The sequence below is a fragment of the Kryptolebias marmoratus genome, linkage group LG6, assembly GCF_001649575.2.
Source record: "Kryptolebias marmoratus isolate JLee-2015 linkage group LG6, ASM164957v2, whole genome shotgun sequence".
Classification (NCBI taxonomy): domain Eukaryota; kingdom Metazoa; phylum Chordata; class Actinopteri; order Cyprinodontiformes; family Rivulidae; genus Kryptolebias; species Kryptolebias marmoratus.
The window spans coordinates 20,622,460-20,640,358 of NC_051435.1; the positions used below are offsets into that span (position 1 = coordinate 20,622,460).

General features: G+C 39.3%; 2 protein-coding genes across 3 annotated transcripts in view; one reads left to right on the forward strand and one right to left on the reverse strand.

The window, feature by feature from the left end:
• itgb2 (integrin, beta 2) overlaps positions 1–14,628 on the forward strand; it is a 24,239-nt gene extending 9,611 nt beyond the window's left edge. Inside the window, exons 5-17 of the mRNA XM_017421078.3 lie at positions 2,175–2,374; positions 2,587–2,757; positions 3,679–3,920; positions 5,240–5,410; positions 5,634–5,729; positions 5,821–5,910; positions 6,051–6,188; positions 6,372–6,562; positions 7,650–7,882; positions 10,027–10,252; positions 10,509–10,720; positions 12,521–12,687; positions 13,846–14,628. Of these exons, the coding sequence (XP_017276567.1) occupies positions 2,175–2,374; positions 2,587–2,757; positions 3,679–3,920; positions 5,240–5,410; positions 5,634–5,729; positions 5,821–5,910; positions 6,051–6,188; positions 6,372–6,562; positions 7,650–7,882; positions 10,027–10,252; positions 10,509–10,720; positions 12,521–12,687; positions 13,846–13,911 (2,203 nt within the window). The 3' untranslated portion in view covers positions 13,912–14,628. The remainder of the gene's footprint in view (positions 1–2,174; positions 2,375–2,586; positions 2,758–3,678; positions 3,921–5,239; positions 5,411–5,633; positions 5,730–5,820; positions 5,911–6,050; positions 6,189–6,371; positions 6,563–7,649; positions 7,883–10,026; positions 10,253–10,508; positions 10,721–12,520; positions 12,688–13,845) is intronic.
• Positions 14,629–16,105: 1,477 nt separating this feature from the next.
• ubxn4 (UBX domain protein 4) overlaps positions 16,106–17,899 on the reverse strand; it is a 16,517-nt gene continuing 14,723 nt past the window's right edge. For both annotated transcript variants that reach the window (XM_017421073.3, XM_017421072.3), the window contains exon 13: positions 16,106–16,934. In XM_017421073.3, coding sequence (XP_017276562.1) covers positions 16,796–16,934 — 139 coding nt within the window. In that variant the 3' untranslated portion in view covers positions 16,106–16,795. The remainder of the gene's footprint in view (positions 16,935–17,899) is intronic.

The following is a 17,899-nucleotide window of genomic DNA, read 5'->3' on the forward strand; positions in this document are numbered from 1 at the left end:
CATATCACCTTACATATACACCTAACATATCACTTAACATATCACCTTACATATCACCTAACATATACACCTAACATATCATTTAACATATCACCTTACATATCACCTAACATATACATAGCATGCTACTTACACGCCTTACATAGACACATAAACATATTTTTGGCACTAATGGAACCCCATAAGCATGCTACATACACGGCTTACATAGACACATAAACATATTTTTGGCACTAATGGAATCCCATATGTAATTACAGTACATTGCAACTCAATACGATTACATCACACAATGAGCTTCAATGCAATATGTTCCAACAAAGCAAAGGAATGGTCCTATATCAGTTATTGAGACTAATTATTTACTGCCTAATAAAAAATGACTGCTCACAAACAGGTCTCGTTTAAAAACTGCAGAACACTTTCATAAAACCTAACTAACAATTAATAAATAATACACAAAAATGAGGCTTAGTGCAATAATAAAAAAAACAATCGGTTGTTTCAGTATCTCAGCAGTGAGCAGCAAAGTGGATTTTCTACATTATGAACAGTTAAACATGAGTTTACAATTTTTTCCTGGATTATTAGTTTATTCAAATTGATGCAACCCTCCTGAAGCCCTCCTAACTGAAGAGAGGAGGAGAAGCCCTTGTAACTTTGGGTCAATTTGACCTGAAGGCCACAGGAAGGTTGCAGCACGTTTTCAGAGGGTTTGTTGCTGTTTATGCCAGCACTGCCGCAGTTCTCCTTCTGACCTGTAGGTGTTGCTAAAAAGTGTATTGTCTCAGTGGGTTTAATAAATGCATCTAGTCGCGGTAAGGGCAGCATGAATCTGTACGAGGACAGCAGAGTTAAGAAGCCGGCGGGAAGAAACCCGTTTTAATGCTGCAGGAGGAGGGAGGAGCTTCCTGGAAGCTCTGATCGTGTCTTTTGGACAATGAAAGGTCTGTGAGAAAACGAACAGCTTGCAACTACGTGACTGTGTGATTGCGAGCCATTTGGGTTGTACCCTCAATCCAAAGTCCTGCCTACACACCCTTCCTGTCACATTGTCCGTCACAAAGTACCATGACACTTCTCTTTATGCCTCAAATAACTAATTCAAACTAAAAACTGCTGCAGACAGCCACTAGGGATTGCTTGTTCATCTTCAACTTCCAGCTTCCGGTCTTGTCTCTAGGTATGAATTATCTTATTGGTCACTACACTTTAACTTTTCTGTCCCTTTTATAGTGACAGCATGTGTCTAGAAACAAACTGCTTTATGACTTTTAATCATTAAACGGATCGGATTTTGTCTGTACAAAAAAATCTAGATCAGTACACAGCTGCTGTAGCGATGCAGTCATATCTTCAAGAGGCATTGACGACCAATTCAGGAGGTTCCAGTCCTGCAGGTGCACTGTTATTGGCGGAACCATGAATTCTGATCTCTACCAGATTATTACTATTTTAAGATATCACTTTCAACATCTATGTGAATATTGAAATCCACCAATATTCTGATTTTATCTGAATTTAATAATAAGTCAGACAAAAAGTCTGAGAATCCAGGCAAAAACTGAGAATAAGGGACTGATGGATAATATATAACAAGAAGTAAAAGTGTTTTTTTTATGATTTCCATTTTGGATGAGAAAAACTGAGGCTCAGAGACTCAAAAGAAGTATAACTAATAATTGGTTTAGCATGAACCAATAATCCAGACCAAGAAATAGCAGCTACTCCTTGACCTGTTGTTCTAGGAACATGAAAATTGAGATAATTAGCATTTATACTAACAACATCCTCCTGTTGTAGTCAGGTTTCTGTAAGACAAAATAAATCAATTTGATGATCCTTTATCAAATCCTTAACTAACAGAGACTTAGAGGAGAGAGTTATTATGTTCAATAATTCACATTTAATCGTTTTATTTTTCTAAAACCACATTTTGTATTTACTCAGGCGGTCTTTGTCTGACGTTAACATTTATTTGGTGATCCGAAACGTGTAATTGTGACAAAAAAGCAAAAACAGAAGGAACCTGTAAGGTAGCTCTGTCTGTCATCAGCTAGTTATTTCTCAGTGTATTTCCCATTGTCTGTATTTATTTTACCAACAAAACCAAGTGACATTGTTAACATATGTGCTTCATTTCAAAGACTCTTTTCGGTTTGTCCCCCCCCCCNGAATTTCACCAATCAAGGCGAGCAGGAAGCAGTGCGCTGTGACACTGTAGCTCAGCTTCAGAAAAGAGGCTGCAACAGTGAAGAAATCATCTCTCCTGCAAACACAAAGACAGTCGTTAAGGAAGACCGTCTGTCTGCACCTAACACGAAGGACCCAGTCCAGATGAGTCCACAAGAAATTCGCCTAAATCTGCGTCCAGGTTAGTGGAACCAGTTACCAGCTGTATTTATTCACTCACTCTTTGGTTTTTACATTACAGCAGATAGAGATAAGTTTGTTTTTCCTTGATCAGGAAATCAATCCCATGAACTCTGTTTTGGTTTGTTGGGAACCTAATATTCAGCTTGCTTATAGTTCTGTATATAGATTAGCTCTGTAGTATAACTGATTTAGCCCGCTCTGTGTTTGCAGGACTTCCCACCACATTTCCTGTTTCCTTTAAGAGAGCTGAGGGTTATCCAGTGGATCTCTACTACCTGATGGACCTCTCTTACTCCATGAAAGACGACCTGCAAAATGTCAAAAGTCTGGGACAGAAACTTTTCGAAGCTCTGAGTAAAATTACTAAATACGGTCAAATAGGTAATAAGACGAGAGTTCAAATCCAAGGCTTCTGAATAACATCAAATTTTATTTTATCATTTGAAGTCTGTTTTCATTCAGGAAACAAACACACTTGTATTTTATCTTTTTTTGTAAGGACGAAACTGGTTAAAACTAAAATACAAATCAGAGAGTTTAATGAATAAACTCAATTTATATTCTAAATAAATAAAAAAATGATAAAGACTAATGACACAAAACCCAGCCACATGTGCGTGGGTGTGAGCGCACAAACCAGTATACTCTTAGTACCGGTTCCATGACTGGATAATTGGGAAGTGTTGTGTCAGGAAGGGCAACCAGCTGGAAACCTTTACCAAGGTTTGGGACATGAATAAAAAAATTCCTATTCCTTTCAGTCAGGACCAAAATTAATATTGTTTAATGTAGGGGTTTTTAACATGTGGACATTGGCTGGTAATGGCAGAAGCTGTATGATAAGATGGAAAGAAGGTTAGGTAATGCAACATTTTTTTACAATTTTTACACTTGTTATACATCAAAACCTTATTATTTTTGCTGGCTTAGATTATTACAAACTAAGCATAAAATTCATGAGAAAATATTGGATGGATGTAAAAATTTCAGGCAGTAACTGCTTTGGATTCCTTTGACATTTCTTCCGATAAAGAAATTATTTCACTCCTGATTTCATAACGTTTAGGAGTAAAAAGACAAATGAATACAGTGTTAGTTTAGTAAGAAGCTCTTGAAACTGCCTGGCCATGCTGCCAAATCTCATACACAAATGCGTTTCTCCTTTATCAAACAGAGCCTGTTTACACACATGGTGTTGTATTCTAAAGCTTATAACAGCTTTGATTTTTATTTCAGGACATTTTAATATGTCTAGCTAATCTTTCCCTTAAAAAAAAGACCTCTCTTTCTGTGCAACAACAGGGTTCGGAGCCTTTGTTGACAAGACGGTTCTTCCTTACACCAACACCAACAAGGAGAAACTGCAGAAGCCGTGCGATAAGAACGATCAGGAGTGTCAGGCTGCTTTTGGCTACAGACACGTGCTCAATTTGACATCGAGAATGGATGATTTTAACGAAAGGGTGATGAAGGAGCACATTTCTGGAAACTTGGACTCTCCTGAGGGCAGTCTGGATGCCATGATGCAGGCTGCTGTCTGTGGGGTGAGAAGTCAACACAAAAATATACAACACAAGGAAAGAAAACTTAGAAAACTCTGAAACTGTGTTGGAGTCAAAACAAGTATTGGGCATAGTGTCAATGGAGATACTACTGTATTTCATTTGGCTGCTCCACAGATGAGCCACACTCAGTCCAATAAATCTTGCTACTTGCTAATCTCTTGCTACTTTGGCTTTTAGCAGTGGCGGGCGGTGAATTTCACACTTAGGCCTTCAGCGATGTCCAACTTAGTCAATAAATACCTTTCATTATGCCAGCATTTATAACACCAGGATTGGAGAGTAATTAGAAACACACTTAAGCACTACTTGGCATTACATCACCTCAGTTGTGTACAAAATGGGCTGTTATCCAGCGCAAAACCAACAAACCCGCATCATCAATTAAAACATATCTGGTATGCTACTGTCAAAACTAAAAAAAAAAATAGAATAAAACAAATAAAATGTTTGCACTCACCAAAACGTCTGTGTCCCCCAAAACACTTATTTCAACACACAATCCATTCTCGGGGTCGGCCGTCCTCCTCTAACGAGATCTAGCTTCTCTTGAAAAGTTCGTCTTGAAAAAAAGTCTTGCCAGTAAATCAGCAACCAAACCAACGTGTTGCTCCCCTTCGGCCATTGTGGGTTAAAAAGTTTTTGACCGTTAACAGTCCCGGGTGTGACTCTTCTGTTGATCTGCGTAGCACTGCCGCAGCGTAAATGTCACGTTCAACTTGAGGCCAGCTAAAGGGCCTTACTGACACAACTCGTGATCTGATTGGCTATCGCAACTGTCTATCAACAGTATTTGGCCGTTCACTTACAGCGCACAGACGCCAGCACTGACGGTTCTGAAGGCCCGGGCAGATTTCATACAGCCTCTGGCAACATAAAATAGCTGAATTCTGATTGGATAAAAACTCTAACCTAAAAACAACAGCACTGTAAGGAGCATAATATGACACGAAGAGATTAAAAATACTTTTAGATATCTAGGCAAAGTAAATTAAAAATTAAATTAACCTTTATCATAATTATGATCATGATTCTTGGTCATGTTAGGCCAGCAGAGAAGGCCTTGCTGGCCCTGATGGCCCACCACTGGCCTTTAGCTAGCCATTTGCTATTAGCCAACACTTTGCTAATATTGGTTATTAACTAGCATTTTGATCTTCCAGCACACCGCGCTTTAGATTTTTTTCTATAATTGTATTTATATCTCTTGTATAGGAGTTAGTAATGTTTTTTTTTCCATTTTCTCAGTAAGCAGGAAACTATTTTAGTGAAAAATGTGTTTCCTGACATGTGTGTTACAGAGTAAAATAGGCTGGAGGGACAGCAGCACTCGGCTGATTGTACTTGCCACGGATGCTGGGTTCCACATGGCTGGAGATGGAAAACTGGCTGGGATTTTGGAACCCAATGATGAAGTGTGCCACCTGAGTGGCCACCTGAGTGGCAGCCATTATACAAAAAGCAATGAGATGGTATGCAAAGATTCATGATTGCATTTATTAATGTAAAAAAAGAGGTATATCTTGGCCAATGAGTTCTTGACCTATTTTGTTTTAATTACTGAAGTGAGGCATGAACATTTTCCAAGAACGTTAGATAGTGAAAAATGAGTTTCCACCTCTGAACCACCAGCTTCTCTTTTCTTCTATTGTTTCTTTTAAAAATAATTAAATAATCACTGACTGTTGTGTGCAGGACTACCCATCTGTTGGCCAACTGGCTATGCAGCTGGAAAAAAACAACATTCAACCCATATTTGCAGTAACTAATAACGTGAAGACCGTGTACACGGTAAATATAAGTAATTTTCGTGCATGTTTTCTTGAAATTAGAGAAAAAAACTCAATCAAAAATACCTTTTTTATTTTATTTTTTTTTCCAGGAACTTTCCAAAATGATCCCAAAATCAGAGGTGGGAGTTCTGTCAGAAAATTCTGACAATGTTGTTGGACTGATTGAAAATGCCTACAATGTAAGTAGGCCAAATATTATATTGTATCATTTGGTTACCTTTCTTTACTTTTGGGTTGCTGTATATTTTTAAACTGTTGCTTTTATAAGACTTTGTCCTATTTTTGTTTGCACACTCTCAATTTTGTAACGTCATTACAGAAATTATCATCTAAAGTAACCCTGACCCACGAAAGTCTTCCTGACAATGTGAGAGTTGTCTACAACCCGAAATGTAAGAATCCAGTACAAGAGGGGGAAAACAAAGGAGTTTGTGACAGTGTTACTGTCAACGAAGAGGTCAGTGTTTTTAATTTGTAGCAGAAACTCAGGCAGAGGTGCAACATTTTAGACAGTTTTAAACATATCTGAGGTTTAAAAAAATCAGAGACGAGGCAAAAAAAAAAAAGCTTAAATTGTGTACAATATATATTTGATTGCTGGAAAGGTGTTTGACCCCATAAATCCATGTGCCTTTTTCAGATATCTTTTGACGTTACAGTGACAGCAGACTCATGCATGGAGGAGACATCCTTCAATATTAAGCCACTGGGAATAAAAGACACATTGAAGGTGACCATAACCACCAACTGTGAATGCCAGTGCAATGACCCCAAAGACATAAATCATTCTCACTGCAACTATAATGGAAGCATCAACTGTGGTATTTGCAGGTAAACTCTCCTCACAATCCATGTATGTTGTTTTTCTTTCAGCTGCTCCCATTCTGAAGGGAGCAGAACCCTTCTTGATGAAAGCTGTAATGGCTTTTATTTTGTAAATATATTTACAGTAGGTTGTTTTTTCAGTATCCACAGGACACAACATTTTCAGTGGTTGTCAGCAATAGCAACTTTTTAGGGCCTCAACTGAGAATGTATCTTACTTTTTTTCGGGAACATGACAGGACCATATCCTGGTCCTAACAGAAGGGGTTTGATGGGTTGGGTAAAGGACCAGTACGGAATTTGATGTGAAAGGATGATTTGCCAGTCTAACTCTAAATTGACACTGGGTGAGAGTGTGAATCATTATTCATTTCTATTTGGCCTTGTGATGGGCTTGCGACCTATGTACACTGGAGATGGGCACCAGCTCCCCAACAATCCTCTGCAAAAAAGTGTAGAATAAAAATGAATGAATGGTAAAGCACCTCTTGGTAGTGACAACCTTATCAGTCCCTAGAAGAATGGCTCATGCAGAGAGAGACTACTATTTAGCCCCAGAGATGTTTTAAACCAGTAAAATCCAGGTCCTGGGTCTTGGAAAAAAAAAAAGTAAGAAACAAGTTTCTTTTTTTAATTGCTGTGCAGTCTGACATTCCTACATTACACTGTTAGAGTTAGAGCACCAGGTCAACTGTGATATTGACCTTTGACCCCATGACCTTGAAATCAATGGAGATCACCCTTGACCTAACAGGTGTCCAACTGTGCAGCTTAATTTTCTTCCATTACATGGTTGCACAGTTAAAGAACAAGATGTCTGTGACTTTAACCTTTGACCCCATCACATTGAAATCAACAGTGATCACCCTGCAGGAAAATGGAATGGACCTGTGTGTTTTATATGTGTGGTCCTCAGACTGCTTTTATTGTGATTTAGTTCTATAAAAACAGAATTTGATTTTGACTAGTATAAAATTGAAATACATCAGAACTGGATGAAATTTGACTATATAACTGGATTTTAACTGAAGTAGTTAAAATTAGGTCAATTTTATGTTGCTCATTTTTTGTTCTTTTAAATGTTTTTAACCAGTTGCTTGAAGGGCTATGTGGGTCAGTTCTGCAGCTGCGCCATTGGTGATAAAGATGAACGCACGCTGCGAGCACCGTGCCAGAAGAACAACGGCACCGAATGTGAGGGTCGAGGCGACTGTGTGTGTGGGAGGTGCGAATGCCATAAAACAGAGAAAGAACTGAGTTACTACGGTCAATACTGCCAGTGTGTTGATGATCACTGTGAGAAGTTTAACAATAAACAATGTTCAGGTAAACTTACACTTATCGCAGCACATTCTGTAATACATTTACATACTTTACAGTTTTATTTAAAAAATAACTTTTTTTTTTTTTTAAAGAATTTTAATAAAAGACAAAGTTTGAGAGCCACTTTGTTTACTATATACACTTGGTGGTTCCACTTTCACTTCAAGCTCAGGTCCTCTACCAGAGGCCTGGGAGCTTGAGGGTCCTCTTCAGTATCTTAGCTGTTCCTAGGACTGCGCTCTTTTGGACAGAGATCTCTGAGGTTGTTCCTGGGGTCTGTTCCAGTTTGGGGGTCACAGCACCGAGTGCTCTGATGACCACTGGTACCACTGAGGTCTTGACTTTCCACAGCTTCTCTATTTCCTCTTTCAGCCCTTGTTATTTCTCCAGCTTCTTGTGCTCCTTCTTTTTGATGTATTAATGGCTTGGCATTATTACATCTACCACCACTGCTTTCTTATGTAGTTTAGTAGTTGGTTAGCAATTACATGTTTGTCAAACTGGATCTGGAAGTCCAGTCCAGCCCCTGTTTCTCTTGTGCTGAGGGCCTGCTCTTGTGCTTCCATGTTTAGTGCCTCTGTGCTGTCCTTCTGTCCAGCCCACTCTAGCTACTGGAAGGATTTGTTGATACCAGCCACTCACTCCATCTGCCGGTACTCCAGGATCTTGGTTGTTTCATCCTGTGAAGTGGCTCTGATGCTCACTAGTCCTCTGCCTCCCTCCTCTCTCTTAGTGTACAGTCTCAAGGTGGCAGACTTAGGGTGAAACCCTTCGTACTTTGTAAGGAGTTTTTATGTCTTGATGTCAGTGGCTTCTATCTCCTCCTTTGGCCAGGTTATTATACCAGCAGGGTATATGATGACTGGCACTGAATACATGTTGATGGATTGGACTTTGTTCTTACTATTCAGATGGCTCTTCAGAACTTGCCTTAGCCCAGTGGTTCCCTAAGTGTGGGGCTCACCCCTTAGAGGGGCGCAGTGTCATTGCAGGGGGGTGCGGTATGGATGAATGGAAAAAAAAAACAGTGCCTGACAAAGCATAATGGACAGGTTTTTAACCCCATTTTGCACAGAGGCTTTTTTTAAATGCATTGATGATAGCAAAGTTGAATATTGTTACAAATAAAAAAAAGAAATATGTTTGAAATAACACTGAGAGCAAAGAATACTTTTCTACAATATAGAACTAAAAAAAACAGTTACACAAAAGTGTTTAACTGTAAAGATGGTTTGTAGTTTGTTTTGTTGCAACCTGAAGTGTGAAATAAACTTCAGTGGAGTTTGAAAACAAAATGTGTATAGGTTTGTGTCTAGTTGAACGATGTGTGTGCCCAGTTGTGCCCACATTATCAACCTCATTTTAATGATTCATTGATTTATTATTTATTGCAACAGGCCTATTTCAGGGTACTTGTAGCTGTCCTTGACATCTGCAATGTTGCCTTCAGGTAGTTCAACCCCTTCAGCTAGGATCACCTTGCCTCTCTTGGACACCATTCAGCTGCACTTATCAAGTCCGAATGACATACCAATGTCCTTGCTGTATATCCTGGTGAGGTGGATCAGTGAGTTGATGTTTTGCTCATTTTTGGTATACAGCTTGACGTCATGCATGTAGATGAGATGAGTAATGATTGTTCCACTTTGGAACCGGTATCCCTAGCTACTCCTTGCAATCATCTGGCTGAGGAGGTTCAGGCCCATGCAGAACAGGAGTGAGAACAGAGCATATCCTTGGTATAAGTCACACTTGATGCTGACTTGTGCAATTGGCTTTGAATTGTCCTCTGGAGTTGTCTTCTCACTGAGTTCTCAATGAAGACTCCTAGTGTCCTGTTGATGTTGTACAGCTTCAAGGACCTCAGGATCCATGTACGCGGCATAGAGGCATTGCAGTCAACCCAGGCAGTGCACAGGTTTATGGGCCTGGTTTTACAGTCTCAAGCAATAGCTCTGTTGACCAGAAGCTGGTGTTTGGCTCCTCTTTAGGTAGTGACTCTTATACCTATTCATCTTATGCTGTTTGACAGGAGCTTCCATAGTGTACAAAGGCTGAGTGTATATTATTCCTTCACATTATTTCAAATCAACTTTGGGGAGATCATGTCAACACTAACTATGTTCTTAATTCCTTACTATCTTTAGGAAACGGTGTCTGCAAGTGTGGAAAATGTAAATGTAATCCAGATTTCGAGGGTTCTGCCTGTCAGTGCCAGGTTTCTTCAGAGGGCTGTCGTACAGAGAACAACACTGTGTGCTATGGTAGAGGGTCCTGCACGTGTAATATTTGTGACTGCAAGGAGGGATACCAGCCTCCACACTGCGAGAAATGCCTCGGGTGTTCTGACCCTTGCACTACTAAACATAAACAGTAAGGACACACTCCACCTACAGTAGATCTTTCTAAATGCTGGGGTAGATTTTCAGTCATCCAAGACAAATCCAAAATGTTTTTTAAAAAATCAAAGCAACTAACAAAGCAACTGGACTTTTGTTCAGTTCTTGAATAGAAGCTTTGTGTTTTTAAAACTTCTTGGGTTTTCGTTCTTTTTAAATAATATTGGCTCCATTGCTGACCTTCTTTGACATATTTGACTTTAAACTGTTACAACTGATCTTATTTTCAGGACCTGCATCGAATGCCTCGGTTTTAATTCCGGCCCCTTTGCAAAGAACTGCAGTGCTGCTTGCAACACCATTTCTCGTCAGATGGTTGACAAGTTCACACTCCCAGGCAATGAGTGCAAACACAAAGACAGTGAGGGATGCTGGATCACATTCAAACTGAAGCAGCTGGTTGGTCTTGATAATTACACGGCTGAAATACAGAAGGAGAGAGGTATTTCGATTTCATTTATACCCCAATATACAGAACTGAATCAATGTTTATTAAATATTTTTATTTGTCTGCTAATGTAAGGAAAATAAAAAAAAGAATCATCAAAGTAATCAGAATTCATTAAATGGGAACCATTAATGTTCTATAGCCTAAATGTTAGCAGTTTAGGCTTTAGCTACTGGATGATCAAACAATTTTTAATACAGGTTGTTTTTTTTTAAATGGTTCAGGGGGTTGCAAAATTTTTCACCCCTCTTGGCAATCTCTTTGTTTTGTTGCCTTACAATGTGGATTTTCAATCAATCAATCAATTTTATTTATAAAGCACCCTTCATACTAAAAGCAGCTCAAAGTGCTGTACAAAATATGTGGAATTTATTTGAATTTTGAATTTTTTGTTTGTATGTAATAAATCAGCAAAAATACTTCAGATTATTGAAGTTTAACAGGAAAAAAAAGGTTCTAAATTGTTTTTCAAAGTATAGAACTGAAATTGAAATGCATATGTATTTAGGTTCCAAAACACGGTACATTTCAGAACCATCTTTTGCAGCAGTTCCAGCATCACATCTTCTCAGGTTCCTGATCTTGGTCCATCTAACTTCTGGACTTTTTGTCCATTCTTCATGACCAAACTGCGGCAGCTCCTTCAGGTTGGATTGGTGCTGCTGGTGTCCAACAATTTTTAAACCAAACCAGAGCTTCTCAGTTGGACTGAGGTCTGGACTTTGACTGGACCCGTTCCAGGACCTTTAACCGGTTCTCCTCAAACCAGAGGAGTGTTTCTTCAGCACAGAGTTTAGAGTCTTTGTCCTGCTGGAAGGTGGACCTCTGTCCCTGTCTCAAACCTCTAGAAGCCTCCAGTACCTGCTGATGAAAAACATCCCTACAGCATGATGCTGCCACCACCATGCTTCACTGTAGGGATGGTGTTCTCAGAATGATGAGAGGCAGTAGATCTGTCTCAGATACGGTGTCCTTGATAGATAAAATGTTTCTCTGACCACAGCACCTTCTTCCACATGTTTGCTCTTGAATCAGTGTCTTTCTCCTGCCTCTCCTCCATGAAGCTCAGCTCTGTGCAGCTTCTGCTGCTCCTATAGACAGATCCTCCCATCTCTGCAGGAGAGCTGCAGCTCCATCACGGTTATCTCTGGCCTCCTGGATGTTTCTCTGATTAATACCTACTTTATTAGTTTTGGTGACATCAACTTTCTATTTCCTAATAATGGATTTAATGGAGCTCTGTGGGATGTTCAGGGTTCTGGGATTTTATTTTTATAACCCAGCCCTGATCTGTTCTTCTTCACAACTCCATCTCTGACCTGTGTGGACAGCTCCTTGGTCGTCATGCTGTCTCTTGCTTGTCGGTAGCCTTTTCTTACTTAAAGGTGTTGAACTGCTGTTGATTCTTGAGGCTCTTACAACAGGAGTGCGTCATTTGACAGGTTTAGGTCATTTAGCACTTAGATTGCTCACAGGTAAATCTATTTAATTAATTATGTGGCTTCCGAAGGGAATGATTGGGCTTTGGAGCAAAGGGTCTGAAAACATGGAAATGCAGCACATTGTTTTTGTAGAATTATTGCTTTTAACCAAATTAAAAATCAAACTAAACTCCAGGTTATAAGGCAACCAAAATGGAGAGATTACCAAGACAGATGAATACTTTTGCAACTCACTGTACCTTTTGATTCTGTGAGATATCAGACCTGGCCCATGACTCTGTAGTTTGCAGGCTTTAACCTAAGGTGATAAATGTTTGCGCACAGTATGATACATGTTCATGTTTTGTTACAGACTGTCCAAAACCGCCCGATGTCATAGCGATCATAGGAGGTTCAGTTGCAGCTGTGGCTTTTATCGGCATCCTGCTGCTGCTGCTCATCAAGTTATTGATCCACATGAAGGACCTGAAAGAGTTCAGAAAGTTTGAAAGCGAAAAGAAGAAGTCGAAGTGGGCAGAGGTAAGTACATTCAACAATCTGAAAAGGATATGATTGAGAACATTATGGTTCTTAGAGTTGTACCACAGTTTGTGATTTAAGTATCTAATTCCAATGTCTAAACAATGGTCTTTGATTGCAATAAAATAGCTATTTAATTGAATATTAAATATCAGAAAATATAGACAGCATGAACATAGTTTCAGGCTTGGATTGTTTCTTTGTAACTCTGTAGCTGTTCGGTTAACTTTTGGAGTTTATCCAATATAAAATGGCAGCTACAACAGCTAATGAACAAAGGTCAATACAAAAAGGTCTATAACTCAGTCAGTTTTACAGATACCAAGCTCAAATTTGAGCCTACTCTTAGTGTGGCATCTTGTGATATCACGTGAGATTGCACCTCATATTTTTGATTGTTAGATATGTCCTAAAATAGAGGTCAGAGGTAAGTACTATAAAGAAACAGAGGTGAAACCAGGTGCTCAGCCGCCTTTATCGGCTGTGTCAAGGCCTGCCATATTATGAGCAGTTTACTGATGGCTGCCGCATGCTTACACGTAAAGATAGCATTACACCCACAGAATCACTTACTTGAACCAGTTAAAGCCAGTTTTTGGCGACACATAGTATTATTACTGATATCACGATTAGGTGGCGCTCCGGCCCTCTGTGTCGGGCGGAGCCTAGGACCTATATGGGTTGACGATTCCTTTGTTCCGGGGTTCTCTCAGCTTCATCCGTAAGATGTTGTAGACAAAAGTCCCAGCGCTGGCCTTGTAAGAATTGTCTGCCTTATTAAGAATAAATAGTTAAACTCTAGTTCTTTTGTAGCCTCATCCTTTAAAGGGTAAATTGTCTGAGTTCTCTGTCCTCTGGGATAAAAGGACCGGAAGTGAGTCAAGGGTGGTGTGTAGAAGAAATGATGTTTAACCTAAATGGCCGCAACTCTGTCATTTCTCAACATGAGACGATCTTAGTGTAAAACTAGCATAAAGGGCAGCAGGCATTTTACATTCCTTCAAGAAATGCTCGTCCTTTCATTTTTTTTCTGGATCCACACCAGTGATTTGCTGGAAATCTGAAATCGTATTTTCCTCCTCCATGTGGTGCTAAAAACGTAAAGTTGAGTTACTTGAAAACGAGACCTGTTCTGACTAATGTTTTCATTGTCTCCAGGCTGATAACCCCCTCTTCCAGAACGCCACCACCACAGTGGCCAACCCTACTTTTACCGGAGAATGAAGGCCCCTGCTGCAGCTGTATCCATCCATCCATCCATCCATCCATCCATCCTTTACTGCTTATCTGTGGTTGGGTCACGGAGGCAAAGGTCCAGGAGAGAGGCAGCAGCTGTTGGACATACATCATGTTCTTTTGTTGCAGCAGAAATATTTAGCACATTTGACATATTTACTGCCGCGAGTTCCTTTGTTTTTCTTCGCACATTGACTGTCTGCTAACGCAGCTGCAGTCAAGCTGTTTTTCCAACTTAAATGTACATATTTGCTAACTAACTTTGATATATATGACACAGTACCTAACAATACATACAGTTTGACTTGGAGATATATTAATAGGGAAGAAGGGAACTTTAATGAAACTGCAGCTCAAACCTTTAAGTGTCTCCATAGTAGTGATTTAGTGTGAATTAATAAAACTCTTTTTGTTCTTGTATTAATCATTTTTTAATGTAAAAATGCCAAATATTAACATTCACATTTGCTTTTATATGTAAGACATATCTGTTTTTTTCCGGGAACTGTGTTTATTTAGAGGTTTGCGCTCAGCAAACTAAGAAATAATCAGCAGATCAAGAAGTGGATCATGAGCCTGAAGTACTATCTTTGGGTTCTACCTCCAGTTATCACAACAGTGAAGTGTGTATTTTTATCAGAGGTATATGTTGTAGGAGCACCTTTTCCGCGTCGTTTTTAAAATTAATAAAAGCATTTGTGCTAAGCTTTTACTCACAAAGAAGCATTATTATCACCCACTGCCGAAAGGCAAAGGTGGACAGCCATGTTCTTGATTGTGTCTGTGTGAGTTTGTATGTTTGTTATCAAAATATCTTGTGAACCACTGAGCAAATTTTAATGAAACTTGGTGGTTTATATAAGTTCTCGCCTGCTTTCCTTACTGTCTTTTTGGTGAAAAACTGGAAGCGAACCAGTTTGGGGCAGACAGACCAAAGGATATTCGAAAAAGGGAAAGCGGCGTAACCAAAGTTTTTCTGTGACCTGGTTTCAGCGAAAGGACTGACTAACAGCAAGTGTAGCTAACAAAATCTCTTTCCTGCTTTTTGTGTTTGGTTTTATTTTATTAGTGTGATTAGTAATTGTGTCAAGGAGTGTGGTGCAGTGTTATTAAAGCTGATTGACTGGGGAAAAAAATCATCTGAAATAATAATAGTTAAAACCCTTAACGCAGGGGAATGTATTGGACAACTGACAGAGGCTCTGTGTGAGCTTGGTCTTTGGTGTTGGTTTGTTTTAATGTTGTCTTTGTGCTGAAAAAGGACAATGTCAATTTATATCAGGTTTTTTTTATTTCAAATTGGATGCTTCTGTTGTTGAAATCCAAACTGCAGAATTTTATTATGTATCTGTTTGTCCACCCTACAAATATCACCACCAATGGTTTTGAATATTTATTTTTTTTATCTCTGACTCATGCCCAGAGAATTTATTGTGGAAAGACAATCTTTGAATGGCTCCTGTTCAGCTGAGCATCAAGCTAAAAAATGATGGGAGGTGATACCAGATTTCCATAACACATCTCCATGTGAAACTTTATCCAGCTGGGAGGCCTGGATCGGCATGATAAGGCTGTATGACTCGCCCTTGGACAAGCCTCACTGTACACTATGAAATACAGCATCATGATGTGGGGGTGTTTTGCTGCAGTACGCAACAGATGGCATCATGGGGAAAGACTGTGGAAAAATTCAAACAAAATCTCAAGACACCAACACGGAAGTTGAAGATTCAGCACAATTGGGTCTTCCAAATAGACAATGGAAGCATTCTGTCAAATTAGTTACATAGCAGCTTAAAGACAACAAAATCAGTGTTTTGGAGTGGCCAACACAAAGTCCTGATCTCAATCCTACAGAACATTTCAGAGCAGAGATGGAAGGAAACCCAAATCATTTGACCCAGGTCATACAGTTTAACGGCGATGCTTCCAAATACTAAGAAAATGGATGTAAACTTGTGGCTTTGAAACAAGTAATAAAACATTTTTATTCAGAGTTCCCAAAACATCTCTATTAATCAAATGCCTGAATAAAACCTGACCTAAAACAGGAACGGTTTAATCTGATTTAATATCAGACAGTGAGAGGAAAAAGTGTCTTTTTATACAGTGGATGTAAACATCTGGTTTGTACTGTCGTAAGAGTTTTATGCCTGATAAATAACCAACCACAACTGAGAGGTTTTTGGAAACAAAATGCTTTATTTCTTATTGCTGAATGAGGAAAACTACAGACGTCACCCATTGTAACTAGAATCAGAAAACATACAACATACGTGTTGTAGGTTGGTGCCACCACCCCAGCAGAGCTCAAATACCAACACACATATGGTCTTCTGTCAATGGCAAGCTATTATACCAAATATTTTATACATTAAAAAGAATAATTTCATTCTAGTGTAAGGTAACCGTAGGTTACTGTGAATTCAAAATGCAGCATCATAATGGAACACCAGGCTCAAAAAAAAAAAAAAAAAAGATTTTAAGATGACTTTAAGAGGCCTTTCCTGTCAGTTTGGTCTGTTAAAGGAACTGGTTGGAAGATACAATCATATTCCTTATGTATGTTTAAGCTATGAGCAAAATCCTAAATGATGTTTCGCAATTTTGGGATTTTTGTTCCAATATGATCCCGATTCAGGAGACAGAACCATGTTATAATCAACACATAAACACTCATGTTAAGTTTAGATGAAGTTCATTTGATCATTTTTAATCTCACCATTCAATCCAGGTGCAGGGCTGCAGGGACTGAACTTCGTGGGGGGGAGGAGAGAAAACAGAACATTCAGCTTGAAATTCATTAGAAACTCGTTAGATAAAATTCATAAAGATCCAGGTGAGGGAAGAGCTCTCGTTCCTGCTCGGCGAGCTACATCTGTTGGGTGGAGTTCCCGTTCCAGGTGTTGTTGTCGTCCTCGTTGTCCTCTTGAGTCCGAAGCCGGCAGATTTTGCCGTCTTTCTTGAAGTCCCTGGGCTGATTCTCCAAACTGTGCTTTGAGGGAATTTCTCTGAACAGATTTACAGAATAACAAAGCGCCGGCGTGAGTTCAGCAAAAAGAAACAAAGAGGCAAAATTCAGCCCTTGTGTCGTACTTTTAAATAAAACACAACATACACTGCGTATCAGACATCAGACACCAGTACAGCCTTCTTTTCATTTTACTTAAAGCCAACAACTTTTCTTTTCCTGTGCCGATTCTGACAAAAAAAACTTACACTGATGTATTTTTAAGCTTAATGTTTCCATATGTGGTACTGAATCAGATACACGGTTGTTGTTTCTCAAAGCGACCGCAGTGTGAACGTTCAAGTCGGATGAAAGGACGGAGCTCCCTCAGGTCAAAGTTCAACCACTCTTGGCTCAGTCTCTGCATCCACTCACGCCTCTGCACAGAGGCAGCAGCCGCAGCTCCAATAAAGCTTATTGTTAACATCTGCGCTCTCTTCTCAGTCTTCTTTGATCTTCTACAATTTGGATGTACAGTTGGCCCCGACTGGACAGCAACTTTAAAATTAATGCACACATGCTGACGCTGGCAGCGTCCATATTTACTTCAGTAAACTCGCCGTGTGGAGTGTGAAGTCATATCTTCTTTTTGTATGGGGGTAATTTCGGGAGCTGGAGACTGTTAACACTGGAGTCTGACAGAGGTGGCATTTAAAATGTAACGTGAACGACTGCGCAAAAAAAAACAAAAAAATCAGAATTGAGCCAAAAATTGGAACAGAGCATTAAGACCTGCAGTGATAAGGTGTGGAGCCACTGTACAGGTGCTGGTCATAAAATTAGAATATCATGAAAAAGTAGATTGATTTCAGTAATTCCATTCAAAAAGTGAAACTTGTATATTATATTCATACATTACATACAAACTCATATATTTCAAATGTTTATTTCGTTTAATTTTGATGATTACAAATGACAACAAATGAAAATCTCAAATTCATCATATCAGAAAATTAGAATCTTGTG